Source organism: Pyrgilauda ruficollis, unplaced genomic scaffold, assembly GCF_017590135.1.
Source record: "Pyrgilauda ruficollis isolate IOZ18807 unplaced genomic scaffold, ASM1759013v1 scaffold2, whole genome shotgun sequence".
Lineage (NCBI taxonomy): Eukaryota > Metazoa > Chordata > Aves > Passeriformes > Passeridae > Pyrgilauda > Pyrgilauda ruficollis.
The window spans coordinates 15508421-15529782 of record NW_024519206.1 but is presented as its reverse complement, the minus strand read 5'-3'; the positions used below and the strand labels follow the sequence as shown (position 1 = coordinate 15529782).

The 21362-nt window shown below is 38.3% G+C and overlaps 2 protein-coding genes across 5 annotated transcripts in view; one reads left to right on the top strand and one right to left on the bottom strand.

Moving 5' to 3' along the window:
* PP2D1 (protein phosphatase 2C like domain containing 1) overlaps positions 1–16158 on the top strand; it is a 28580-nt gene extending 12422 nt beyond the window's left edge. Inside the window, 1 exon segment of the mRNA XM_041466227.1 lies at positions 13340–16158. Within this exon segment, the coding sequence (XP_041322161.1) occupies positions 13340–13365 (26 nt within the window). The 3' untranslated portion in view covers positions 13366–16158.
* RAB5A (RAB5A, member RAS oncogene family) lies at positions 444–16954 on the bottom strand. Of its 4 annotated transcripts, none has more exons than XM_041466522.1 (6): positions 16612–16954; positions 10822–11074; positions 7403–7554; positions 6181–6303; positions 4271–4364; positions 444–1926 (listed from the first exon to the last, which is right to left on the bottom strand). In XM_041466522.1, exons 2-6 carry the CDS (start codon positions 10982–10984, stop codon positions 1811–1813), a joined length of 648 nt encoding a protein of 215 aa, XP_041322456.1. In that variant the 5' UTR covers positions 10985–11074; positions 16612–16954; the 3' UTR covers positions 444–1810. The 4 variants fall into 4 exon arrangements, with proteins under 4 accessions (XP_041322456.1, XP_041322457.1, XP_041322455.1 ...); XM_041466523.1 differs by having other exon boundaries at positions 16627–16954; XM_041466521.1 differs by having other exon boundaries at positions 16735–16953.
* Positions 16955–21362: the final 4408 nt, after the last annotated feature.

The following is a 21362-nucleotide window of genomic DNA, read 5'->3' as shown; positions in this document are numbered from 1 at the left end:
GCTAAAGACTGTATCACCACTGGGTTCCAAACCACCACCACGGTTTGAAAAAGATACAAAAATGTACCAAATCAATTGGAAATCACAAGCTGCAGAAGAGACACAGTCAGCTCAGAGACACTGCAATGCAACAAGTCACCTTGTGAACAACTGGCAAAGACTGCATTAGCTGCAGGTTCAAGAGACAATATTACTATTTTGATCATACTTCTAAATGGATGTGATAAGATACCAAATTACCTCAACATTTAAAGATTTATCATAGGATAACTGGAGTGCCACAATATATATAGGACAAGCTTATATTTAGCTATGCCATGAATTTATTGTAAGCATCTTAAATGCTGACCCATACAGTGAAACAGACATCTTGTCTGGAACTGTACAAATGCGGTAAAACCTCCTGAAACTCTCAATAAGAACCAGTAATCAAATTTTTTTTAAACCACTTTATTCAAACCTGAGCACCTCAATATAAAACTAAACACTGGTGAACTGTCATTTTTCTTGCTAAACCCAGATTACTGCAAATTTAAAATCTGCACAGGTAAGTTTCTATCAGTTCAACATTTAAATAGACTAATTCATCTCTTCTGACACACTTTGTAGATTTCATATAATGAAAATAACTAAAAGAATTAGTGCAATATACTGGACTGATCAAAATAAAATGTACTTTGGAAAACAAAGTTGCGAAGTTCATTACTGACAGACAGCAGTACTTATGTTACAGATACAGGAGCATCATTTATTACTGTTCTAGCCATAAAGGAAGAACTCAGAACCCCCTTTGATTAGAGAGGAAAAAAGTTAGCTTTAAGTAACTGTACATTCTGTATACCTTTAAGCAACTCTTAAATATTACAGAAAGTATTAAACAAATGTAGACTACAATGCAGAGTACCTATTTACAGTACATTAATATCCAAATTTAAAATCAAGTTGGATGTACATAATCGTTAGTGCACTATTTTTTTTTCCTTAGGGGAAAAACAAACTGTAATGGCCAGCAATGATCAGAAACAAGAAAAGAAGTCACAGACACCGAGTTTGTTGTGGTTTTACTTGAAGAGCTCTTACAGTTTGTAGAGGACAAAAAACCCCATAATCCTAAGTTGTAGAGTTGAATTTACTGGGCTGTACCCTCTGAACAGATTAGAAATGAAGTTAGACTTGATTCATCACTAATTCATTAAGATAACTAACTGGGTTGATATAATTTACATACAATGTACCAACTAAAACTCCACTTTCTGGCAAGCATAGGATTCTTAAAATTGTTAATGCAAGTACTATTTGTAATAAAATTATTAACCTATGGAATGTATAACTAAACAGTGGATACCTGCAGAAACAACTGGTTGCATCAATACTGCAAGTAAGTTTAAGTAATTTTTAGACCCTGTTTCTAAGGAGGTTTTAAAGCACAATTGAGAATTATGAAAAGACCCAATTCTATTTATTATAACAGTGATCAGTATTGAGGCTACAGGAACTGGCCAATTAGGTCCACAGAAAGTAGTTCTTCTACACCCCTAATAATAACAACTGATATTTAAAACCTTTCAACTGAAGGAAGTTTATTCCGCCTCCATCTCTCCTCTACTGCTGAAACATTACAGCCAGTGGTGGATACATGCATGTTAAAATTTTAGGTGAAAAGAAAACTCTGTATCATGAACTTGACTATTATTGTAAGTCTCTTCGCTGTTTGGAAGCTGTACTGGACCAGGTTAAGCACTCCAATTCCATGGTTATTAACAGTTAGGAAGCAGAAGAATATTCAGAACAGTTTAAAGCAATTGATCTTTTAGTTACTACAACATTGACTCTTGGGTGGTTGTGTGGGTTCAGTAAGGTCTACTCCTCTTCCTCTAGCAGAGCTGGCTCCTGCATTCTGTGGTTCATTCTTGGGCAATTTTTTTGCTGAAAGGTGAACAGGAAGTAAGAGTTAAACCTGAGATTTTACTAAGATTAAATCACTTGAGTAAACAGAACAACACATTATAGGCATATCAGTGTACTCATTGTATAATCTGATTTGATTCGGTGCATTGGTAATGAAAGAAGTGAAGACACTTCTTAATGATTAGCTACTTTATGATTTCCAGGAGTGAAATGCATTGGTAATTTGAGCAGTAAAATGGATCTGCACAGGTGTGCTATGCCAGTAAATGACAGCTCTTGTGGGAATCCACCCACACAGAACAGGCTTTAAGATCACGATGTTAGTGCAAAAAAGATACAGAAACATTGAAAAGGCACAAACCACAGAAATGGGTCAAACAGTTCCCAGATATCCAGCCAGAATAAGTGTTTGCAGACAACATATAAAATGGCCCTCAACACCAGATCAAGCCACTCCTGGCTTTTTTCCAAGCTGTCTCTTCTCTTCAGTTCTTATCAGTCAATTGACGGGTAATTTCTTTGTTGCCCTTGTAGCTCCAAGGTTCCTCCTCAGTCTTAACACAAAAAGTAAGGGTAAAAGCTGTCCCCTTCCGAGCAGCAGCTTCTCCTAGACTTCTCTCCATCAGAAAACTGCTAAGTTCTACACAAAAGGACTTCCATGGGCCTGTCTTAGCAGGGCCCAGCAACCACCCTTGTTCTACAGTTTGGCTGAATGGTTTCACTCCAAACAAATTACTTCTATCAGTTTTTAAAAGAACTTTTTCTAAAATGAATGAAACCCAGCCAAAAAAACCGCAGAGCAGGCATCAACATGTTGTGGTGCCAGGTAAGCTCAGGGTGCTGGACAAAAGGGTGGGCCAGCCTCAGGGATCCTCTGAGGTCCCCTCCAACGTGGGCTGTTCTACAGTTCTGTGGTAAAACCCAAGAATCCACATGGTACTAAGCTGCTGAGCCAGTACAAAGGGTCAATGCATCAATAGAAAAATGTCTTCACAGCAATGTTTTGGATTCTACAACTGTCTCTAGAACTGAATTAGCACTGGGATTTTTTAACTGGGAATTCTGAATGAGTGCTGAAGCAGTCAATTTACAAGCAGCTGCAGCCTGCATCCAACAATTTTTTCAACATTCTCATTTTTCATTTTCTCTCAGCTTTAACATCATATTTACACATGGTCCTGAGGATTGCATCCATATTTTGCAGGCCATTCCAAATTACATGCAATACTTATAACGGCATCAGAATTTCCATTCAGAGTCTTGCTGCACACATCTTGTTCTGATGCACTGACAAAGCTGAATTTCACCCCACTGATGTAAAATTCTTACATGGCCAAAAAACATTGCAGACAAAACACACAGTTACTAATTGAGCATTTTTTCCCTCAAATTTACTTTGTAGCCTTCATTAAAATATGGAGGCAAGAGCTATTGTTGATATATCAAATTAAAAAAAACCCAAAAAACCAGATTTTGGGGACTTTTTTAAACAGGAAGTAACCTGCACCATTAAACATAATTTTGAAATTTCACCAGAATAGTACAGTTGTGCATTTCTGCATCATTAAATGCAGGTCTATCTTGAACATTTATGAGAAAAACATGCTTTCCTGTCAGAAAGTTAAGTATCTGTGTCTATCCCCCTTTTTCAATTATTTACAGCTAATATGAAGCAAGTATTTGTTATAAAGTGTTGCTATGCTGATAATTTAATTTGCATCTCCTGGAAGTTTGAAAGAAACCACAAACTACCTCCTGTTCTCCTGGCTAGGAAAGCAGAAGATTAAGACCTCTTTAAAAACATTTAACATCAATGATGTTTTTTCACAAAAAGAGATTAGAGAGGTGCAACAGACAAAACAGATTGAGAGAGGTTATTTGATGGTATACATTACTACTACCCATTAGCAAAGCATCTACTATAATTAAGGTTACTACTAAATAGATTAGTGGCCAGCCTAAAAATGAATACTTTTTCCTGTGCTTTCAGAAATTTATTAACAATTAAATACAATTTTCGGTATCAATGGAACACAAAAGTTCTTGGTTTATACTTACTACTACATGCTAGCATCTTTACAGAAATCCCTAAGATTATGTTAAGTTAAAAATATATGAGTAGATTTACTTTTCACATGCAGGGTCCTTTACTTATAACTTGGACACAGAATTTAAGCACGCATTGCCATCTTTGGCACAGCTTTTGGATTTACGATAGCTGCCTAAATAAAATTAAACAAATGAAAGGGAGTAAGAAGACTTCAATACCAAAAATAATTTACATTAGATTAGGAAGATTGACATGGCCTGAATCTCATGAAAACCACTGCCTTTAAAGTTCTCATTTTGTTCATAAACTCACCAATTGCCATGAATATTTCATTTACGTTCATAGATGTTTTAGCAGATGTCTCCATGAACAATAGGCTGTTGTCATCTGCATAAGCCTGTGCTTCCTGAAAGTTAAAATAAGGATATGTTACTTCAGAAGAAAAAAAAAGAAAACTCATACAATCATTACACTCTGTACTTTTAATTGCTACAAAGCAACAACCTCTACAGCATTTTGAAAGAAAGACAGTTTGTGGAAACACTCATCTGACAAATTTATGCACCAGCTATGGAGAAGTTAAAATTTCACCAATCACTTAAACAATTGTAAGTGGAATCTTAAAGATCCCTACTCATCTTAAAAATATTCAGGTGGAAAAATCTAAATAATAAACGAAAATATTTATGAAAGAGATAACCCCAATGCAGAGCACTAGCTCTAATATTAAGAATAAATAAGCTTCAAAAGTGCCATCAAATGTCAGCAAGTCCATTATTACCCTGGAAAGAGACAGTCTGTGAACTATCTTGACTCTTTCAGCCACTGAGGCAGATGGATCAGAACAGTTTTATTATCCTGATATAAATTCACAATTACAGCAAATAAGCAGTAATCAGTAATTTGCCATGTTACCTCCCTTTTCAGTATGAATTTTAATCTGATACACTGCTCTTAAGAACCATACTATTTTTGCCACTTCTTATTAGTCAATTCAGCTGAGAATCTCTAGCTTCTTATGATTATGTAACTGCCTTTGCATTCAATAAGAAATCTGCGAAAAAGCTGAACTACAGAACACCTATGACAATAAGAATAACCGATGACTCTCTATAATTGACACCTGCTAAGATCTATGTAATTATATATGAAACAACACATTAATAAATACTTAGAAATCTAATATTTGATTTGCAACGAAAGGTCTGTCAAGCCCACAAGGAGCCCACAAATCCACAGTAACAAATCCTCCCCACATTTGAAAAACATTAAGACTATAATTGTTCAAAAAATAGTACAGATAGGTCTACTTTGGTAGTTAAATGTGATTACATTGTTGACTGCAGTCGTGTATGAAATTTTTGTTAAATACCATAATTTTTCATAAAACACCAAAGCCACGTGTCAACTGTCACAGAAGTATAAAATTAAAAAATGGCAGAAGAACTCCTAAACCACTGGTAACCTTTTAATTCAACTCTCTGTAGTTACAAATGCATTCATTACTATATGCAGCTGCATCTCAAACAGTGACCCCAAACACAGATTAAAAACCGTAAATTACTGACTAATAAATACTATCTTAATTCAAATTCAGTCAATCATGAATGGACCAAAACTACCTGCAGTTAGTTTAATTCCGTTTAAAGGCTATTTTCTGATGACTTGATTAAACTTTCTAGAAGATAAAATACATCAGTGAGAGCACAGATGTAATCACTAAACCAAAAGAAATGCCATGAAAAGCTCAATTAAAATTTCAACACTGCTTCAACAGTACAGCCTAAGCATGTTAGGCACATCAATCAGCTTTGTATCATACGATAATCAAAATTCTCTGGCTGACAAGCCAGACAGAACAGTTTGTGCTGAGTTACTGCTATCTCATCCACTGAAACTCTAGTTACCAGTAATTTTGGGAAGAAGACAGAAAGAGGTCACATCAAAGAACGGATACTCTATTAGCCTTAAAGATACGCAAATAAATTAATTATTCCTCAAAGTCAAATTAATTATTCCAAAAAGCATATTCCTCCATATTACTTGTACAGAAATAGGTTTTTCGGTAGCATGTATAATTTAATTAGTCTCAGTTGATATTTATATTTAACAGCATGACCTCCATAATAACTAGCTAGGCTATGCACATAAGCTCCCTATAGGTTTATTTACTATCTATTTAAACAAAATGCAATTTCTATGAACAAAAATTATGTACATACCTGGAAATCCACAGCTCTTTTGTTAGCTAGGTCAGCTTTGTTTCCCGCTAAAGCTATTACAATGTTAGGACTTGCTTGTCGCTGAAGTTCTTTGACCCAATTTTTCGCTCTGGCAAAGGACTCCTGTTAATGATTATAAATGATGCAACTGAGTTTCATCATCCTTTTGTACTCACCTACTATCCCCATCTCTGTTATCTACACTTCAAGCAAGAAAGACCAATGCAAGGCTGCTACCTTAGTCCAAAGGCACACTCCAAATTGCCAACTGAGCTTTTAAAATGAAACATTCCTACCTTAGTTCTCAACTGTGCTTAGCTGGGATAATGCTGAAGTAAACAGGTAGGAAGATCTTTGTGTAGACAGAGTAAGGAAAGAAGTGGTTAAGAGAAAAAACCAGGAATTTCAGTTTCTCTGGAAGATTCAAATGTATGAACAGCTACATTGAAAAGGCTTCAAAATTACTTTTTAGTTACTGAGGACTGTTCATTATGGTACATTGATTTCTGTGGTTTTTTGAGAGTTTTGGGTTTGAAGTCTAATTTTATTAGATTTAGATTATTTTAAACTAGTGAAGCTTATCTCATCTAAGTTCAAATAAAAATAAATCTAACAACCTTAGGTTTTGGTCTCAATAGCTTGTGCTATCTTTCCAATCCTTAACCAAAATTTGCAAAAATACAATATTAAAATAATGGCTGCACTATCAGAAATAAAGGTGCCACCAGCAATGTGATGAGAGTAATGGCTCAAACTCCACGAGCTGATTTAAGGGTGGCTTAGAAACACTTTTACAAGAGGATTTTTCCTCCTCCTTTCCCTCTTTTTAATACAAAAAAAAACCCAACAAACCAAAACAAACGCAAAACCAAAAAAACCAAACCAAACCACAACAATTAAAAAAACTCAAAAATCAAAAAAACAACAACAAACAAAACCCCAACTCTAGAAACAGTCTTTTAGCCAGCAGAGTTTAGAGACACAAATTGACATTACACAGTGCAGTATAAAATGAGCAATCTGGTCCAGCAGAAGGCATCCCTGCCCATGGCAGGAGTGTTGGACCAGACGATGTTTAAAGGCTTCTTCCCATCCAAACCATTCTATGATTCTACAAAATGATGAACTGATTTACACAAGTCAGTGAGAAAAAAATAAGTAAAGATCAGTGCAAGACTGGTAACTTCCAAATCCCCCTTGCCATCCCTAATCCAGTACTTACCTCGTTTGTAATGTCGTATACCACTATAGCTGCTTGTGCTCCTCTGTAGTACATGGGTGCTAAACTGTGGTACCGCTCTTGCCCAGCTGTATCCCAAATTTCAAATTTTACCGTTGTATCATCCAGACATACAGTCTGAGTTAGAAAAGCAGCTACAAAAAAGACAGAGGTGCTGAAACCAGAAGTTTGCTTGTATCTCTATATTCATATATAGTTATGCTCACAGAGATGCAATACATTTCAAGCCTACTATTAAAATACAACAGGTTTAATGCAAGCATTAGCTGACAGTCTGTGACTCTGATCAACACAGAGGAGTTATTTAAACAACTGGACTTTCCTCAAGTTAGACATAAGAAAGCAAAAATTGGAAAGAATTCCCTTTTTCATTATAGTAAATCTGAGTAACTGTAAGCCTTCTCTTAAAGCTTCTAGATACAGTCTGTTTAACCAGGATGTATACTAGAGTACCAGTAACAGCATATATGCTATAATCCAACAGTTCAGATATTTTCAATTCTACATATTTGTATTACTTGAATAGCATCTTAAAACTTTGATTTCAGCTCCTAACAACTTCAACTTAGCTAACAGGTCTGGAAGAAAGAAGCACTTCTTTTAAGTTATTGTTCTCAAAACAGCTGTATTTTTGATTTTGCAAGTGATCTCAAGAATTAATTTCAGCACAATTTCAACAGCCTGCAGTTTCAGGGAAACTTGTAGCCATTGCTACTACAGCTGAATGCATTACCATAAATAATGGTCTTCAGTTACAGAAAATACTAACTCATTCCAAGTCTTCAAACAGTTACTAAAATTTTTCCATTCAGATTAAGGTACAATCAGAAGCACGGAGGTGAGTGCCCACACAGCACAGAAACCAAAAAAAACTAAACTAAGGAAAGCCCATTACTTAGCTGAAACAGGAACTCTGATCACTGGGCACACTGACGGACTGTGGCCAATTTAAATCAAATGGCTTAAAAGGCACTGACCCATAATGCCTGCATACCTGGGATTTCATCCTGGCCTACATACTCTGAGACATCATAGTGTATGAATCATTCCAAAACTGCTCCAACCTTCAACTCATCACCGAAACCAAAACGAAGCCAATCTTGCTCTGTAAAGGACATTGTAACTAGCATACAGAAGTGTCCCTGTCTCAGCTGTAAGCAGCAGCTGCATGGTACTTAGCTGCTGGCTGGGGTTAAACCGTGACCAGAAGCTGACTCCTTAAGTGGTCAGGTGCTCCTGCTTCAGGGGTATTAGTATCCATCACAGATGAGCAGGCAGGCTGGAGAAGGTAAAAGCTTTGATGTTCCAATGTTAAATCAACATAAATCTCTCTAAATGCTACATATCCGAGCACTGGTAGGGTAGAACAGGCTCCACTTAGCAGCTCCCTAAGCAGCCCAGAACCAAAACAGAGTGGAAAAACACCATACATCCTGCACTAAACTAAGGGCTTTCTCCCCAGAACCTGCTCAATATTGTATTTCTCCAAGGCAGACACATGATGTTAAGCAAGCTGATTTTCAAGTTCTCACAGACATTATTCTCTTAACAAAAAAATGTACCTACACTGCATAAACGAAGGTGTGTACTTGGAAAGAGAATTAAACAAGAGGTTTATTCTTTGCAATCCTCTCTTTTTTGTCAAAAGTAACACTTCAACCACTTTAAAATGCCTGTTAACTGTCTTCCACCTTGCCAAGGCCACAGTAAATTGACAATTAATCATCTGTTAATTATCTGAAAGTCTATAATCTTTAACAGCCATACTTTTGTCTTAAGCAACTAACAGGCCTTGCTACACTAGTCTGAAGTGGCAAAACCACACCACCACCATCCAACATGTCTGCCTTTTACTGCACTCCCTTTCATATGTTTTTATCCAGATTCACAATGCACACAAGCCTCTCTTTGTTAAAAGGCCCTTCTGTGTACAAAGAAAATTATGCCTTAGGCAACTACAAGCCACAGAGTTAGATAGCTTTCTCTATAGAAAACTTTTCTGAATCCCAACATTGGGGCATGTAATAGCTCTCAGCTGTATTATATAGCATTTCCTTGTTTCTATTTGATATAGAAGAGATGCAAGTTAATACAGATTACACTAAACCTTATATATCCGAACTTGAACTTAGGCTCCTTTCTAACCTTTGTTTAGATTTTGATCAGTGTAACAGGGTTTGGGTTATTGCAAACACTAAGACAAGAAAAAACTAAACAGAGGTTAAATGAATTTTGAGATCATTGAGACGGAACAACTAATTTTACTTAAAATTAACTGTTTTTCTGAACTAAAAACCTTGGGGATATTCTAAAGTTAATTCACAACACAACTTTGAGAATGCTCTCTGTATTACTACACAGCTGTTTATCAGAGCATACAGAAACTTTCATACCAACACTTATCCTTAAGCCATGATAAAATGCACAAAGCCAAAAGTGTGCATTAGTAAGATTGCTAAAGTAGAAAATATGTGGTTGTCTATTTATGCTGACAGATAGAAAAAAATAAACACATGTAACATCTAGAAACAGGGCAAAAGAAGAATGCAATGAAATTCAGCTTGCATTTATTTTTGTAAGCTTTGCAGCATTTTTACATTTCAACAACTGCTGGTGTGTGAAGACACAGAGACCACTGAAAGGCCTTCACATAAATATTACAATGGAACAGGCTGACTCATGCAAGCTGCAACAGCAACTACTGGAGAGTATTTATCAATCCACAAAATCCATACTTTGCAAAGTCTGTATGCTGTTAGGTAGTTTTAGGATACATTTAAATCTATCCAAGGAGGAATACAGCTCAAAGCACGAACAACTCCAAAATACAATATAACTTAAGAAATCTGCCAAGGGGAAGAGTGTGATAAAATCTGTTGAAACAGATTTTTTTTTAAATTCTGGTAGCCAGCACCTGTTTTGTTTGAAGCCACAAAATGGAAAAACAGCACAATAAATTCTGTTATTACTAACACACAAATATATCAGAAATGTAGCAAGTTCTCCAAAATCAAAGTAAGAATGTCTAAGTGACAAACACAAGCTTTATGGAAGATGCAATGCTCGGGTTTTTTTCACAGAAACTAAGCTCATAATTCTTACTAAGCAGTTATTTCATGCATCATGCATCACAATTAAAAGCACCACACCGCACACTCACGAAGAAAATGTAACATTTAGCCCAGGTTTCAAAACTAGGCAGTTCAAGAACACATTTACTACCTCCACTTGAAAAGGATGTTTGTGTTTAACTCAGAAAGATACAGTTCTCAATTACAGACACAGGTTTGATCCTTGCTGTCAATGACCCACTCCAGAAGTGCCACTACATTACAGGCTTTCAAGGGCAAGGATGCTATAAACACATAACATGAAAAAAATTAACAGGGTAATTTTCTCACCTCCAATCGTACTTTCTTGAAATTCATGAAACTGTCCTTTTACAAAACGAAGCACCAAACTTGATTTGCCAACTGCAGACTCTCCTAAAAGTACTAGTTTAAATTGGCAAATTTTATTTCCAGCATTTGGCCCGTTGGGCCTTGTTGCTCCTCGATTAGCCATGTCCAAATTAGAAAGCAGTCCTTTGTTTCAACAGCTTTTGAAAGCAAGTTCCACTGAGATCTGAATCCTGGTTCTTCTGCCAGTAATAACCTATTTTGTGAAAAGACAGTGGGTGCATTAGATTTACAAACCAAATAAGACAAGTCTCATTCACTAATGCAATATATTATATACAACTTCACCTAGTATTTACCAAAGTCAACAGTCCAGACTACAGGTACCATCATTTCTAAGTTGTCAACTATAGCCAGAATTTATGATACATGAACCAGTTATCTTCTTCAACACCTAGTCTTCCCATCAAAGCTTCAAATTAGCACATTAAAATCCAATTATGCTGCTTCTTGCAAGACCTCAGTATCCTGTTATTTCTTAACAAATCAATACTGATGTATAACACAACAGATTCAGACTTTCAAATTGTCAGTAAAATAACAAATGACAAGCAGGAATAACTTTTCAAAATTATGCTATTGCTAACCAATATTCCAAAGTCAGCACTGATCAAGGATGCTAAAAAACTAAGCAATTTGGGAAAACTCAAACACCACAGTAGCTTCTTCACAAGTGCAGTTCATCAATTCTCTTCTGTCCCACCTATCAAACACAATTTCCTTACATAAAAGTACAGATCTTCACATACAAATCATTAATATCCTCTCTAATTAACAACTGTATTGAGAAGCAAAAGTGAAGCCTTCCATATGAAGACCAATTGACCAGTAAGAATTCCAGGCCACTCTATACAAACTACCAGAGAACTACCATACAATGATAAATTTCTATTTCCAATACTTACACGTGTCCTAGATCAATAGTAACAACAGAGATTTTGGTAGGCACAAGTATGAACAGAGTATTGCTTAGTCTGCTTACTCTTCTTTCCAGCTGCTGAAAATAACCCCACCCACAGTACTTATTGATATAGAAAGGGAAGCCTTTAGACTCTGCTGGTACCACTTCTGACCCTAATACTTATGCTTTTACACATGCAACAGTAGATACAAAACAAAAGACCTCCCAAAATTAGCTCATAATTTTGTCCTACTCCAGCTGATCATTTATTTGAATTAAGCACACTTTGCAGGGATACAGCTTTTCCAACATACAGGATGCCAGTTAGGTTAGAGTATACGCTCCTACAGCAAAAAATGGCTTTAATTCATATGTTGCAAAAAAGTAAGCAAACATAATGGTTTCAAATGACTTCCTGTTCTTTATTCCTTGTGATAAAGCAACTACATTTTAAACCAAGCAGTAGTCTTTAACCATCTTCCTATTTCAAACACAGATCAGGCACTTGAGCATTCCAGTTTGCTACAGGCCTAGCTCAGATGCTAAGCCTTCCTTCTCCTTCCTAACTCCCTTTCCCTCAACCCAAGTCCTGAAGAACATTCTTTCCTGGAAAGTGCTTCAGCAGTCTAGCAGGACCCTACCCTTCAGTAAGATACTCCCTTACCAACTAATATTCATGAATAAACGAGAACAAAAATCTTAGCATTATTTACAGAATAACATAACAGCTGAAAAACAGATACTTCATTTCTCATTGTAAACAGAATACAGGCCATGAAAAGTATTTTCAGCATCTTAGAGACACTTTTATTTGCTCATGTTCCTCCTTTTCTTGTATCTCTCAAAATAATTTACCTTCTTTGAGGTGGGATGTAACAATTTCGCATTCTGTCCTGAGTTTGTTTTCCATTTGACTATTACATCACACTTAAAAATAAATATTTTTAAAATTGCCATTGTACAACATGATCTATCAACCTTTTAGCTATATATTCTTAGAAACATGTGAAAGTATTCCACAGTAAAAGAATGAAGCAAAAAAGCCCCTGCAAATCCTACCGTCGTTCTTATTAACTACCAATTAATTCTATACTACAAATCTTATTCATTAAACTAATTTAGGTGAAGTATTTCAGAACACAGGAATGCATCCAGTTATTTTCAAAATCCAAGCCTTTCATCCTTACACCATAAAACAATGATTTTGCAATACTAGTGTTTTGGTTCTCAGGCAAGACTCTTCCCCCTCCATGCTGTGGAAACATGCTTCAGAAGTTGTGGAGTGATTTGGATAAAAATGGATCAGTGACAACAGTTAATCTCTCCATAATTGTAATACAATAGAGAATGCAGCAAAGCATAACCAAAATATAGGTGGTTCAGAATACTGTCAGCCATTTGTTTATATTTTCCTTTGGAAAAGTAATGAAGACAATTAAGTAATTTTTGTTTTAAAATGAAAAAAAAAATCCATCTGTTTGCTGTAGCATTCCAGTGTGTTTGGACAACCATGAAATAATTAAAAACCCTTTAATCTTAATATGTCCCATGTTTTTCCAGACTCTGCAGCATTCATAAAAACATAAGGACAACATCCAATGACTGTGTGACTTAGTACTCCTGGGAGCAAGTGACTTCTAGATGATACACAGCGAAGAAATCACTGCACAGATTACTCCCTATGACTGCTTTTTTGCTTGCTGTTTCCCATACTGAGAGCAAAAGGAGGTATGAGAAAAAAACATTTAACTTGCATAATATTTATCAATTTCACCTGAGCATTTATGGCTGGTAGTTATTTCAGATTTTTATCACTCACAAAACAGTAATTACTACCCTTGGCAAAACTACTTCAGAACACAAAGCTGACACAAGATGTCAAGGAAAATATCTAGTTTGATTTTTATAGATGCCCAAGCTACAGAAGCTGTAGTTAGAGAACTTCCAAGTTTACATTCTTACAGCATCCCTCCCCTGAAATCATTCTAGACAGTCAGATACCATGTACAAAAATAACCAGCTCTCAAGCTGATAGCAGACCACAGGACCTGACAGGAAGGCCATCTAAGAAACATACTGCAAACCTCATTCATGCAACAGTTACATCAATACATCTAATAAATTAATAATGAAACCTACTAGTCATACCACCCACTTTTCAACAGCTCAGGATAAAAGAACATGCAAGACTGAAAACCTGATAGAGCACATCCAGATGATTGTGACATATTAAAACAAGTCACTAACACCTTCTATCAGTGTACAGGGAAATCATCATCTTTTGATGCTTCAGATGATGCCAAAACTCTGTAGTTGAAGTCCACAACATGGCAGCATACTTACAAAAAAAACCAAGAGAAGTACCTGCTTAATCTGAAGAGAAGCAGTACTGCAGTTTGACACAGCCACTGCAGAATGGTTTTGGCCTGGTCTTTTCACATTGTGAGCTGAGCACACAGTGCCTCACAAAGATTCAGAAGTAGATTTCCATGCTACAGTCCTCCATGCACACTCCAAGGCTCTGGTCACATTCGTTCTACTATTTCTTAATTCATCAGTAAAATACAAACCTGGAGAACCCAGGAGGAATAGTATACTCAGTACTCTACACATACACTGCAAACTCAGCTCTGGTGAAAATTTCCTTGGAAAAAATCCACTGATATGGCTCCCCTTCTCCTCTCCTTCTAATTTTGTATGCAATGTAATCAATATCTTTGGAATATGTAAAGAAAGAAAACCTGGGTAAGACATTTTCATTCACCTACACAAAGGCAAGTACACAACTGCTTGACTTGAAACAAGCTCTTAAACTGATACATATGGGAATTATGGAAGTGACTACAAATATAGAAATCTGCTAAAGGAAATACAATAAATTTTTTTGAGACGGATGGCTTCGCATTAATGGAAATGAGGGAGATTTTCTTACTTTTATAGAGTTTAACATAAAAACTCCATTTTGCCATCTTGGGCAGCATAAATACATAGGTCACTCTGCTAAGTAGGAACTTTCACTTTTCTTCTGAATATCCCCCCCATGACAGAGCAGGTCCATGCTGAAATGCCAGAACACAAAGCCTGGAGTATATTATCAGCCAAGTACTCCTGGCAATCCCACCAACTAATTTACTGGATGCTGGGTATTCTCCTCACTCCAGAAGAGAAATTTGCTGTTGGACAGTCTTCAGTTTTATTTATGAAAGAGTCCTGAGTATTTTAACAGATCAAACACAGATCTTATTATGCTTGAGTCTGTGTACAAAATACCAATAGCCCCAGCCAATACCTACAAACCCTCAACTTAATGGCATAATTCAGTCATGTAAGCACAAGCACTGGACTATTTTCAACTACAAGACATCTAATACAGAAGTATCAAAGTAACACTGGTGACAAAAGCCAGCCTACTGAAGAGATTAAGACAGTGAGCACTGTTCCTACAATTAATGTGATTAAGCGTATTATCAAATACAAAGGCCACATGAAAAAATTCACGATAAATTTAAAACTGGAACATTCCACCACTTTTATATCTCATAGCAAACAACACTGTTTCTTACTAATAAACTTTTGTACGCTGCATTAACGGACACAAGCACACAATGCTGAGGCTGCAACTATTACCTACTTTAAATTTCTTCATACTGGACTTTCTTGAATGTTTTAAAAGGCACTAACTAGAAAGGCTAATATATTAGCCACTCCTGCTAACTGAATTTTCCTTCCAGGTTCAGCAGAATTAGTGTGACACCTTACTGCAGTGTTCAAGACAGTGACAGAGTCAACCAGCAAAATGATTGTCATATGTAAGCCATATTGAGACATAATGAGACTGTAAGTTAAACAAGTGAATCAACACAGTTGCTGCGAAAAAAATCATAGCCCTACAATTAAAGGTAATAGCCATCTCATAAGCTCATCCAAGCGATGAATGGTACCAATTGCTTTCAGATAAACTGGTTTATCATACAGGAAATGTAAGCGATGACTACAATACTATTGTCTTTAGCCACCTCACTTCAGCCAACATCTAGCTTTTCCTGACACTTCTCATTATGGAAGAACAATACCTACATGCAATCTGTAGGTAAGCATGACTGTAACTCTGAAGAGACACTATAAAACTAGAAAAAATAAAAAATACCACGATTTTTACTTTGCCTGAACGTTACATGAAAGAAACTGATTAATTTCAGTTGCTTAATTAGCTGTTTAGCCTCTCATTGCCACCCCCAAGCTCTGAAAGAAGTATAAGGTAGGAAAAAAAATCATTAAAAATGCCGAGAGAACAGCCTTTCACGGCCCTGTTTGAAACATTTTGATAGTTCTTATGCAATTCAGCTCTCCTCTAAAACATAAAAAGCTTAGGTTTGTTCCTCTACCCTACCCCAGCTTTGTGTCTAGTTCCAATTCCGTGCGATGCAGAAGATATCCAGCATGCTAGGCCTGTCGCGATCCCCCCGATGGCGACGCATTGTCGGAAGCATTTTACTTCCCACCTAGTTCACCGTCCTTCTTCCAGACGCAAGCGAAAGGGAAAGCGAGGGACCCATCACCCAACCTCCCCTTCCATATCTCTCACAAGCAACTCGAGGGGCACAGCCCTCACGGCCGGCCCCAGACTGCGATACCTCTCTGCAGGAGCGCCCGCACGCAGGGGAGGATCCCCGCTCTCCCGGGCCCAGCCCCTCCAACCCCCGCCGCCACCTCCCCTCCCCCGCGGCTCCCTTCCAGGCACAGGAATAAGGGGAAGTGGGAAAACCGGGGGCGCCATTTTGAGCCGGGAAGGGAGAGAGCAGCGTCCCCTCCCCGTACGACGGGCTGCCCACCTCGGCCACCCGTACCGCGGCACGACGCTCCCGCAGCGCCGGGGGAGCGGCCGCCGCCAGGAGCGCGGACAAGGCGCGTCTCGCCGCCGCCGGGACCCCCCCGCGCCGCCACCGCCTCCTCACCTGGCCGGGGTGGGGGAGCCGGGGCGGCGGCGCAGCGCTGTCCGTCCGTCGGTCGGGGCTGGCGGGCGCGCCGGGGCAGGGTGGGCGGAGGAGGGGAGAGAGGGGAGGCGGCTCCTCGGTGGGGGCGAGGGGCGGGGGCGCAGCCGTGCCTCACCCAGCCCCGCCGCCGACTTCCGCCGCCGCCTCTGCCCCGACCAAAACACACTCACACACACAAAACACGCACTTCCGCCGCCGCCACGTCACGCCCGCTCGCGCCGTGCCCTTCCGGTTCGCCCGCGCCAGTCGTCACGTGGCTCCCTTTCTTTCCCACCGTTTCCCCTCCTCCTTTTGTTCCCACTCCCTCCCTCCCGCCCGGCCGGCCGCTCCCACGGCGGCCGAGCCACACTCGGCTGTAGGGTGTTCCCTATCTCCCGCTTCCCCCCAGCGTCCGGGGGCAGAGTCCCTGCGTGCGACCCCTGCATCTTCCATCTTCCATTTACGGTGGGGGTGGCACAGGAATGGGTTGCTCAGAGAAGTTCAGGATGCCCCATCCCTGGCAGTGTTCAAGGCCAGGCTGGGTGGGGCTCTGAGCAACCTGCTGTAGTAGGGGGTGTCCCTGCTCAAGGCAGGGGAATTGGGACTGGATGATCTTTAAGGTCCCTCCCACCCCAGACTATTTCGTGATTCTCTGCCAATCCTCTAGGGACTGCATTGCAGCCTGAGGAGGCCACCGAGGAGCCAGGGATGGGAGCTGAGTATTGCACACGCAGACAAGTCCTGGCTTAATCCTTTAAAAGAACCAGTTTCCAAAGCTATTAGTCAAATGAGTTGAAAGGACGAACTACATAGGGAAACCTGAATTGCCATCGGGAATTTGCCTTTTTTGAACAGATAAAGCCCAGAACAAGTCTTGATTGCATCATAGCACAAAGCATGACCTTGTGAGAGAGCAGGATAAAGGCCAGTTGGCCACAGGCTGTGAGTGGGTTGTAGCAGAAACAGAACAATCATGATAAGTGTTTCTTCAGTGTAGCAGCTTTAACAAGGTCTAGGAGTTGGCATTTTAAAGAAACAAAAAAACAAACTGGTAAGACATTTAGTAACTGTATCAATACATTTAATAAGTGTATCAAATTGTACCAATTATTTAGTAATTGATACTATTTAATGAAGATTTTTTATATATACTCTATCACAGGAAATAATCAAGTTGATGTTGTTGCATTCTCAAAATATAATTTTATTTCAACCACATATATTTAAATGAAGCAAAAATCAAGTTATGTAAAGCCTGTGGTCAGTGTTATGCTACTTTCCCCTTAGTATGACATATCAATACTTGAATATACTGAAGTGAATGAAGTGAAAACAGATTTTTTTTTTTAATCTTCATCAGTTCTTCTTTGTCATATACTTTTCCATTGGTACCAGTTTGGTCTCAGAGTAACAATTTCCCCTTTCTGCTTTATTAAGTTGAAGTTAATCACTTATATAAGTGCTTTGTGAAAGCCCAATATGTTACTTCGAAAAAAGTAAAATAGTCTTTGCATTCACCAGTGATGTGGAATGCCAGACTAGCTCCAGAGAAACATGTTTGTTTAAGTAAAGTATGCAAACTTTTTTGAGCTGTGAGTTTGCTAAATATTTGTAAGAGTTGTCCTTTACACTGCCCTAATACACTGCTTATTTGCCATAACCCTGACTGGTCTCAATATGTTCAACTGGATTGCAGGATTTGCTGAGCAAACAGCAGATTCCTGATAATGAAATGTCTTTTACTACACACCTGACAGGCATGCATTGGAGAACCAGAGAGCATCCAGTCAACCTGGCAGCTGCTCACTCACTCACTCACTCACTCACCTCCTTGCAGGAAGACAGAGAACATAACAGGAAGAACAGGAGAACTTGTGGGTTAAGATAAAGACAGTGTAATAGATGAAGGAAAGTGGAAGTGAAAAGGAAAGGAAATCGCTGGCTACCTCCCATAAACAGGCCAGTGTCAGCCAGTCTCCGAGCAGCAGCTGACTTGGAAGACATCTCCTTTATCTACCTCCATTTTCTATGGATGAGTGTAAAGCTGTGTGAGATGGAATACCCCTTTGATCAGTTTGGGTCGGCTGTCCTGGCTGTAATTCCACTCCCATGTTTCTGGACCATCAGCAGCATTTCTCCCTAGGTGGGGCTGATTGCAAAGTGGGGATAAAGTTCTCGCCCTGTGCAAGCACTGTTCAGCAGTAGCTGAAGTACTGCTGTGTTATCAACAGTAGTTTAATCACAAATCCACAACACAGCACCATTCAGGCTGCTATGAAGAAAATTAACTCCACCTCAGGAAGACACAGTACACACATGAACAGTTTTTGTGGAAAAATATTACACCGAATCTTTAGAATTTACGCACTTAGAATTACTTGAACTAAATTCAATTTAGAGATTAAACATATCATACATGACATTTTGTGTTTCACTTAATCTTATCAAATAAAGGACCATACTATTCCATATGTAAGGATCATTATCTATGCTTCTAATATAAATAAATAATAAAATTGAAATAATGTTTCAAATTATTAAATGTATCTGAAGTTCAAGGCTAAATGGAATTTTCGATGCAGGAATTCTATTCACAGGATATTGTTGCTGTTAGGAAGCCTGTTTTACATGCAGGAGGTTCCTGCTGGCTAAGTTAACTCTCTGACTGCAAAGCAGAGCTGTAGCACATCTCTCTTGCTCTGTGGAATGCCCAAGTTGTTCACAGCTGGTTGACAATGACAGAGTGGGACAGCAAACACCAAAGGTTCCCTGTGAATGTGTGAAATAGAGGCATGAGAGAATGTGGCAGTAATCAAATGACCGAGTTCCTGTATTTAGTGTATTTCTGTATTTCAGGCTTGACACATCTCTGTGAGTTCTAGTGGTGAAGACAAGTTTCTTCTGTTGTAGTCTGCACAAAACAATGTTGAAGGAAGGCTCTGAAATCACACAGATAGCCCCTACCAGTGGTCATGTTTTCAGATTTTATTTAATCGTGGTTCATAGATAATATGTCAAAAGTGAAACTGCTGGGTGATATTAACAAATTTATGTTAGTGGGTCATGGTTTCACCAGGTGGTGAAACTATTCCATCTATTTTATCATTTCTCTGCGAGTTTTAATATTATGTTCTACTCAGCCTTTTTGTGTTTAAATTTAAGTGAAAGTTGACTTTAGAGCATGTGCAGAATCTCTTTATTGTGTCTGAACGTCCCTTTTTTTTTTTTTTTTTTTTTTTTTTTTTAATATTAATTTTTTTTTTTTTTGCTATAACATCCTTTTTTTCTGTCTCCTATCTCTACTTGTGTACATTTTCTCTGTACCTACATTGGCTTGGCCATATCACAACATACAGAAAGTGTGCAGCACATACAAAACAGTAATTTCCTATCCATAAATGAATTGAATAAAAAAATATGAAAGCAACCAGGCAGTAACAGCAAAGTGCATCAGCATGGCTGACATCATTCAGACGTTTCATAACATTCTGAGTGTTTCACACGGAGTTCTCTGGCCTTCACAGACCTTCAGGAATACAGAAACTTAGTGCTTTGACTCCAGTCTGTGCCAGCACCATAGTCAGAGTGAGAGCTGTGTTGCAGAACATGGGGTGCTTGTGCTTCATAAAGAAAGTAAAATGCAGGGTTTTGGACAGTTTCCATTCCTCTGTTTTAGCCTAAACAAGACAGAAAAAGGCATTAGGCTGTGGGAATTGAATGTCAGAGACTAGTGAAATGGCAAGTACTGTTGAGGAAAAAAAGTGCTGCTGTGGAATGGAAAATTTTCAACTTTTTCCAAACAGCTTTCTCTAGAGATCCTACTTTTGACATGGGGGATTGACAAATTAATGCTTAAGTAAAGAAAGTTTTAATATTTTTCCCTAAAATTGAATTCAATTAGTTTTTGTTAATTCATCATCTTATCTTTAAAATTACAGGTCCTTCCCACTCCCCAAATATTCTTTCTGTGGCCAAAATAACTTTCAGTATAAGAAAGAATGGATATGACACTGGTTCCAGAATGAGAGGAATTATAGGAAAGAATGTATATTGTCAGTAGATTTCAAATTGATTTATAGGGACCCACATTTCTGCAGAAAATGAAAGAAGCACAGAGAGGCAAAAAAAAAAAAAAAAAAAGAAGGCTGTGGACTTCTGCTCTACTGTTTGTGCAATAGGCACTCTTTTACATGTCCAAGTCCTATTTTTATGCCTTTGACACAACCCACTCCATCAGGGTTGAGTGGATGGTTTCAATTAGCAAGTGTGGCCACCTACTGGGGAAAAACCAAGGTAAAAGTAAATCAGCAATGCACAGAATGTATAAAAATGATACCACCTTGAGTACAGGTAGAGAGCCATCTAGAAATACAACAAACACAAGGACAAAAATCCCATTTCCTGAATTTTATCCTGAGATTAAAAAAATCTCCGTTTCCTATGCCCTATTATTACCATGTAATTTTTAGATTACTGTACTTTGCTCTTCGTCTCTATAAATAGTTCTCCCTTCTGACAACTTTACTAGATAGAAATTTAACCTTATAGATTAATGGATCACAAGGCACGACATAACCAATCATTTTATTCATTAAACTACCAAAAATATT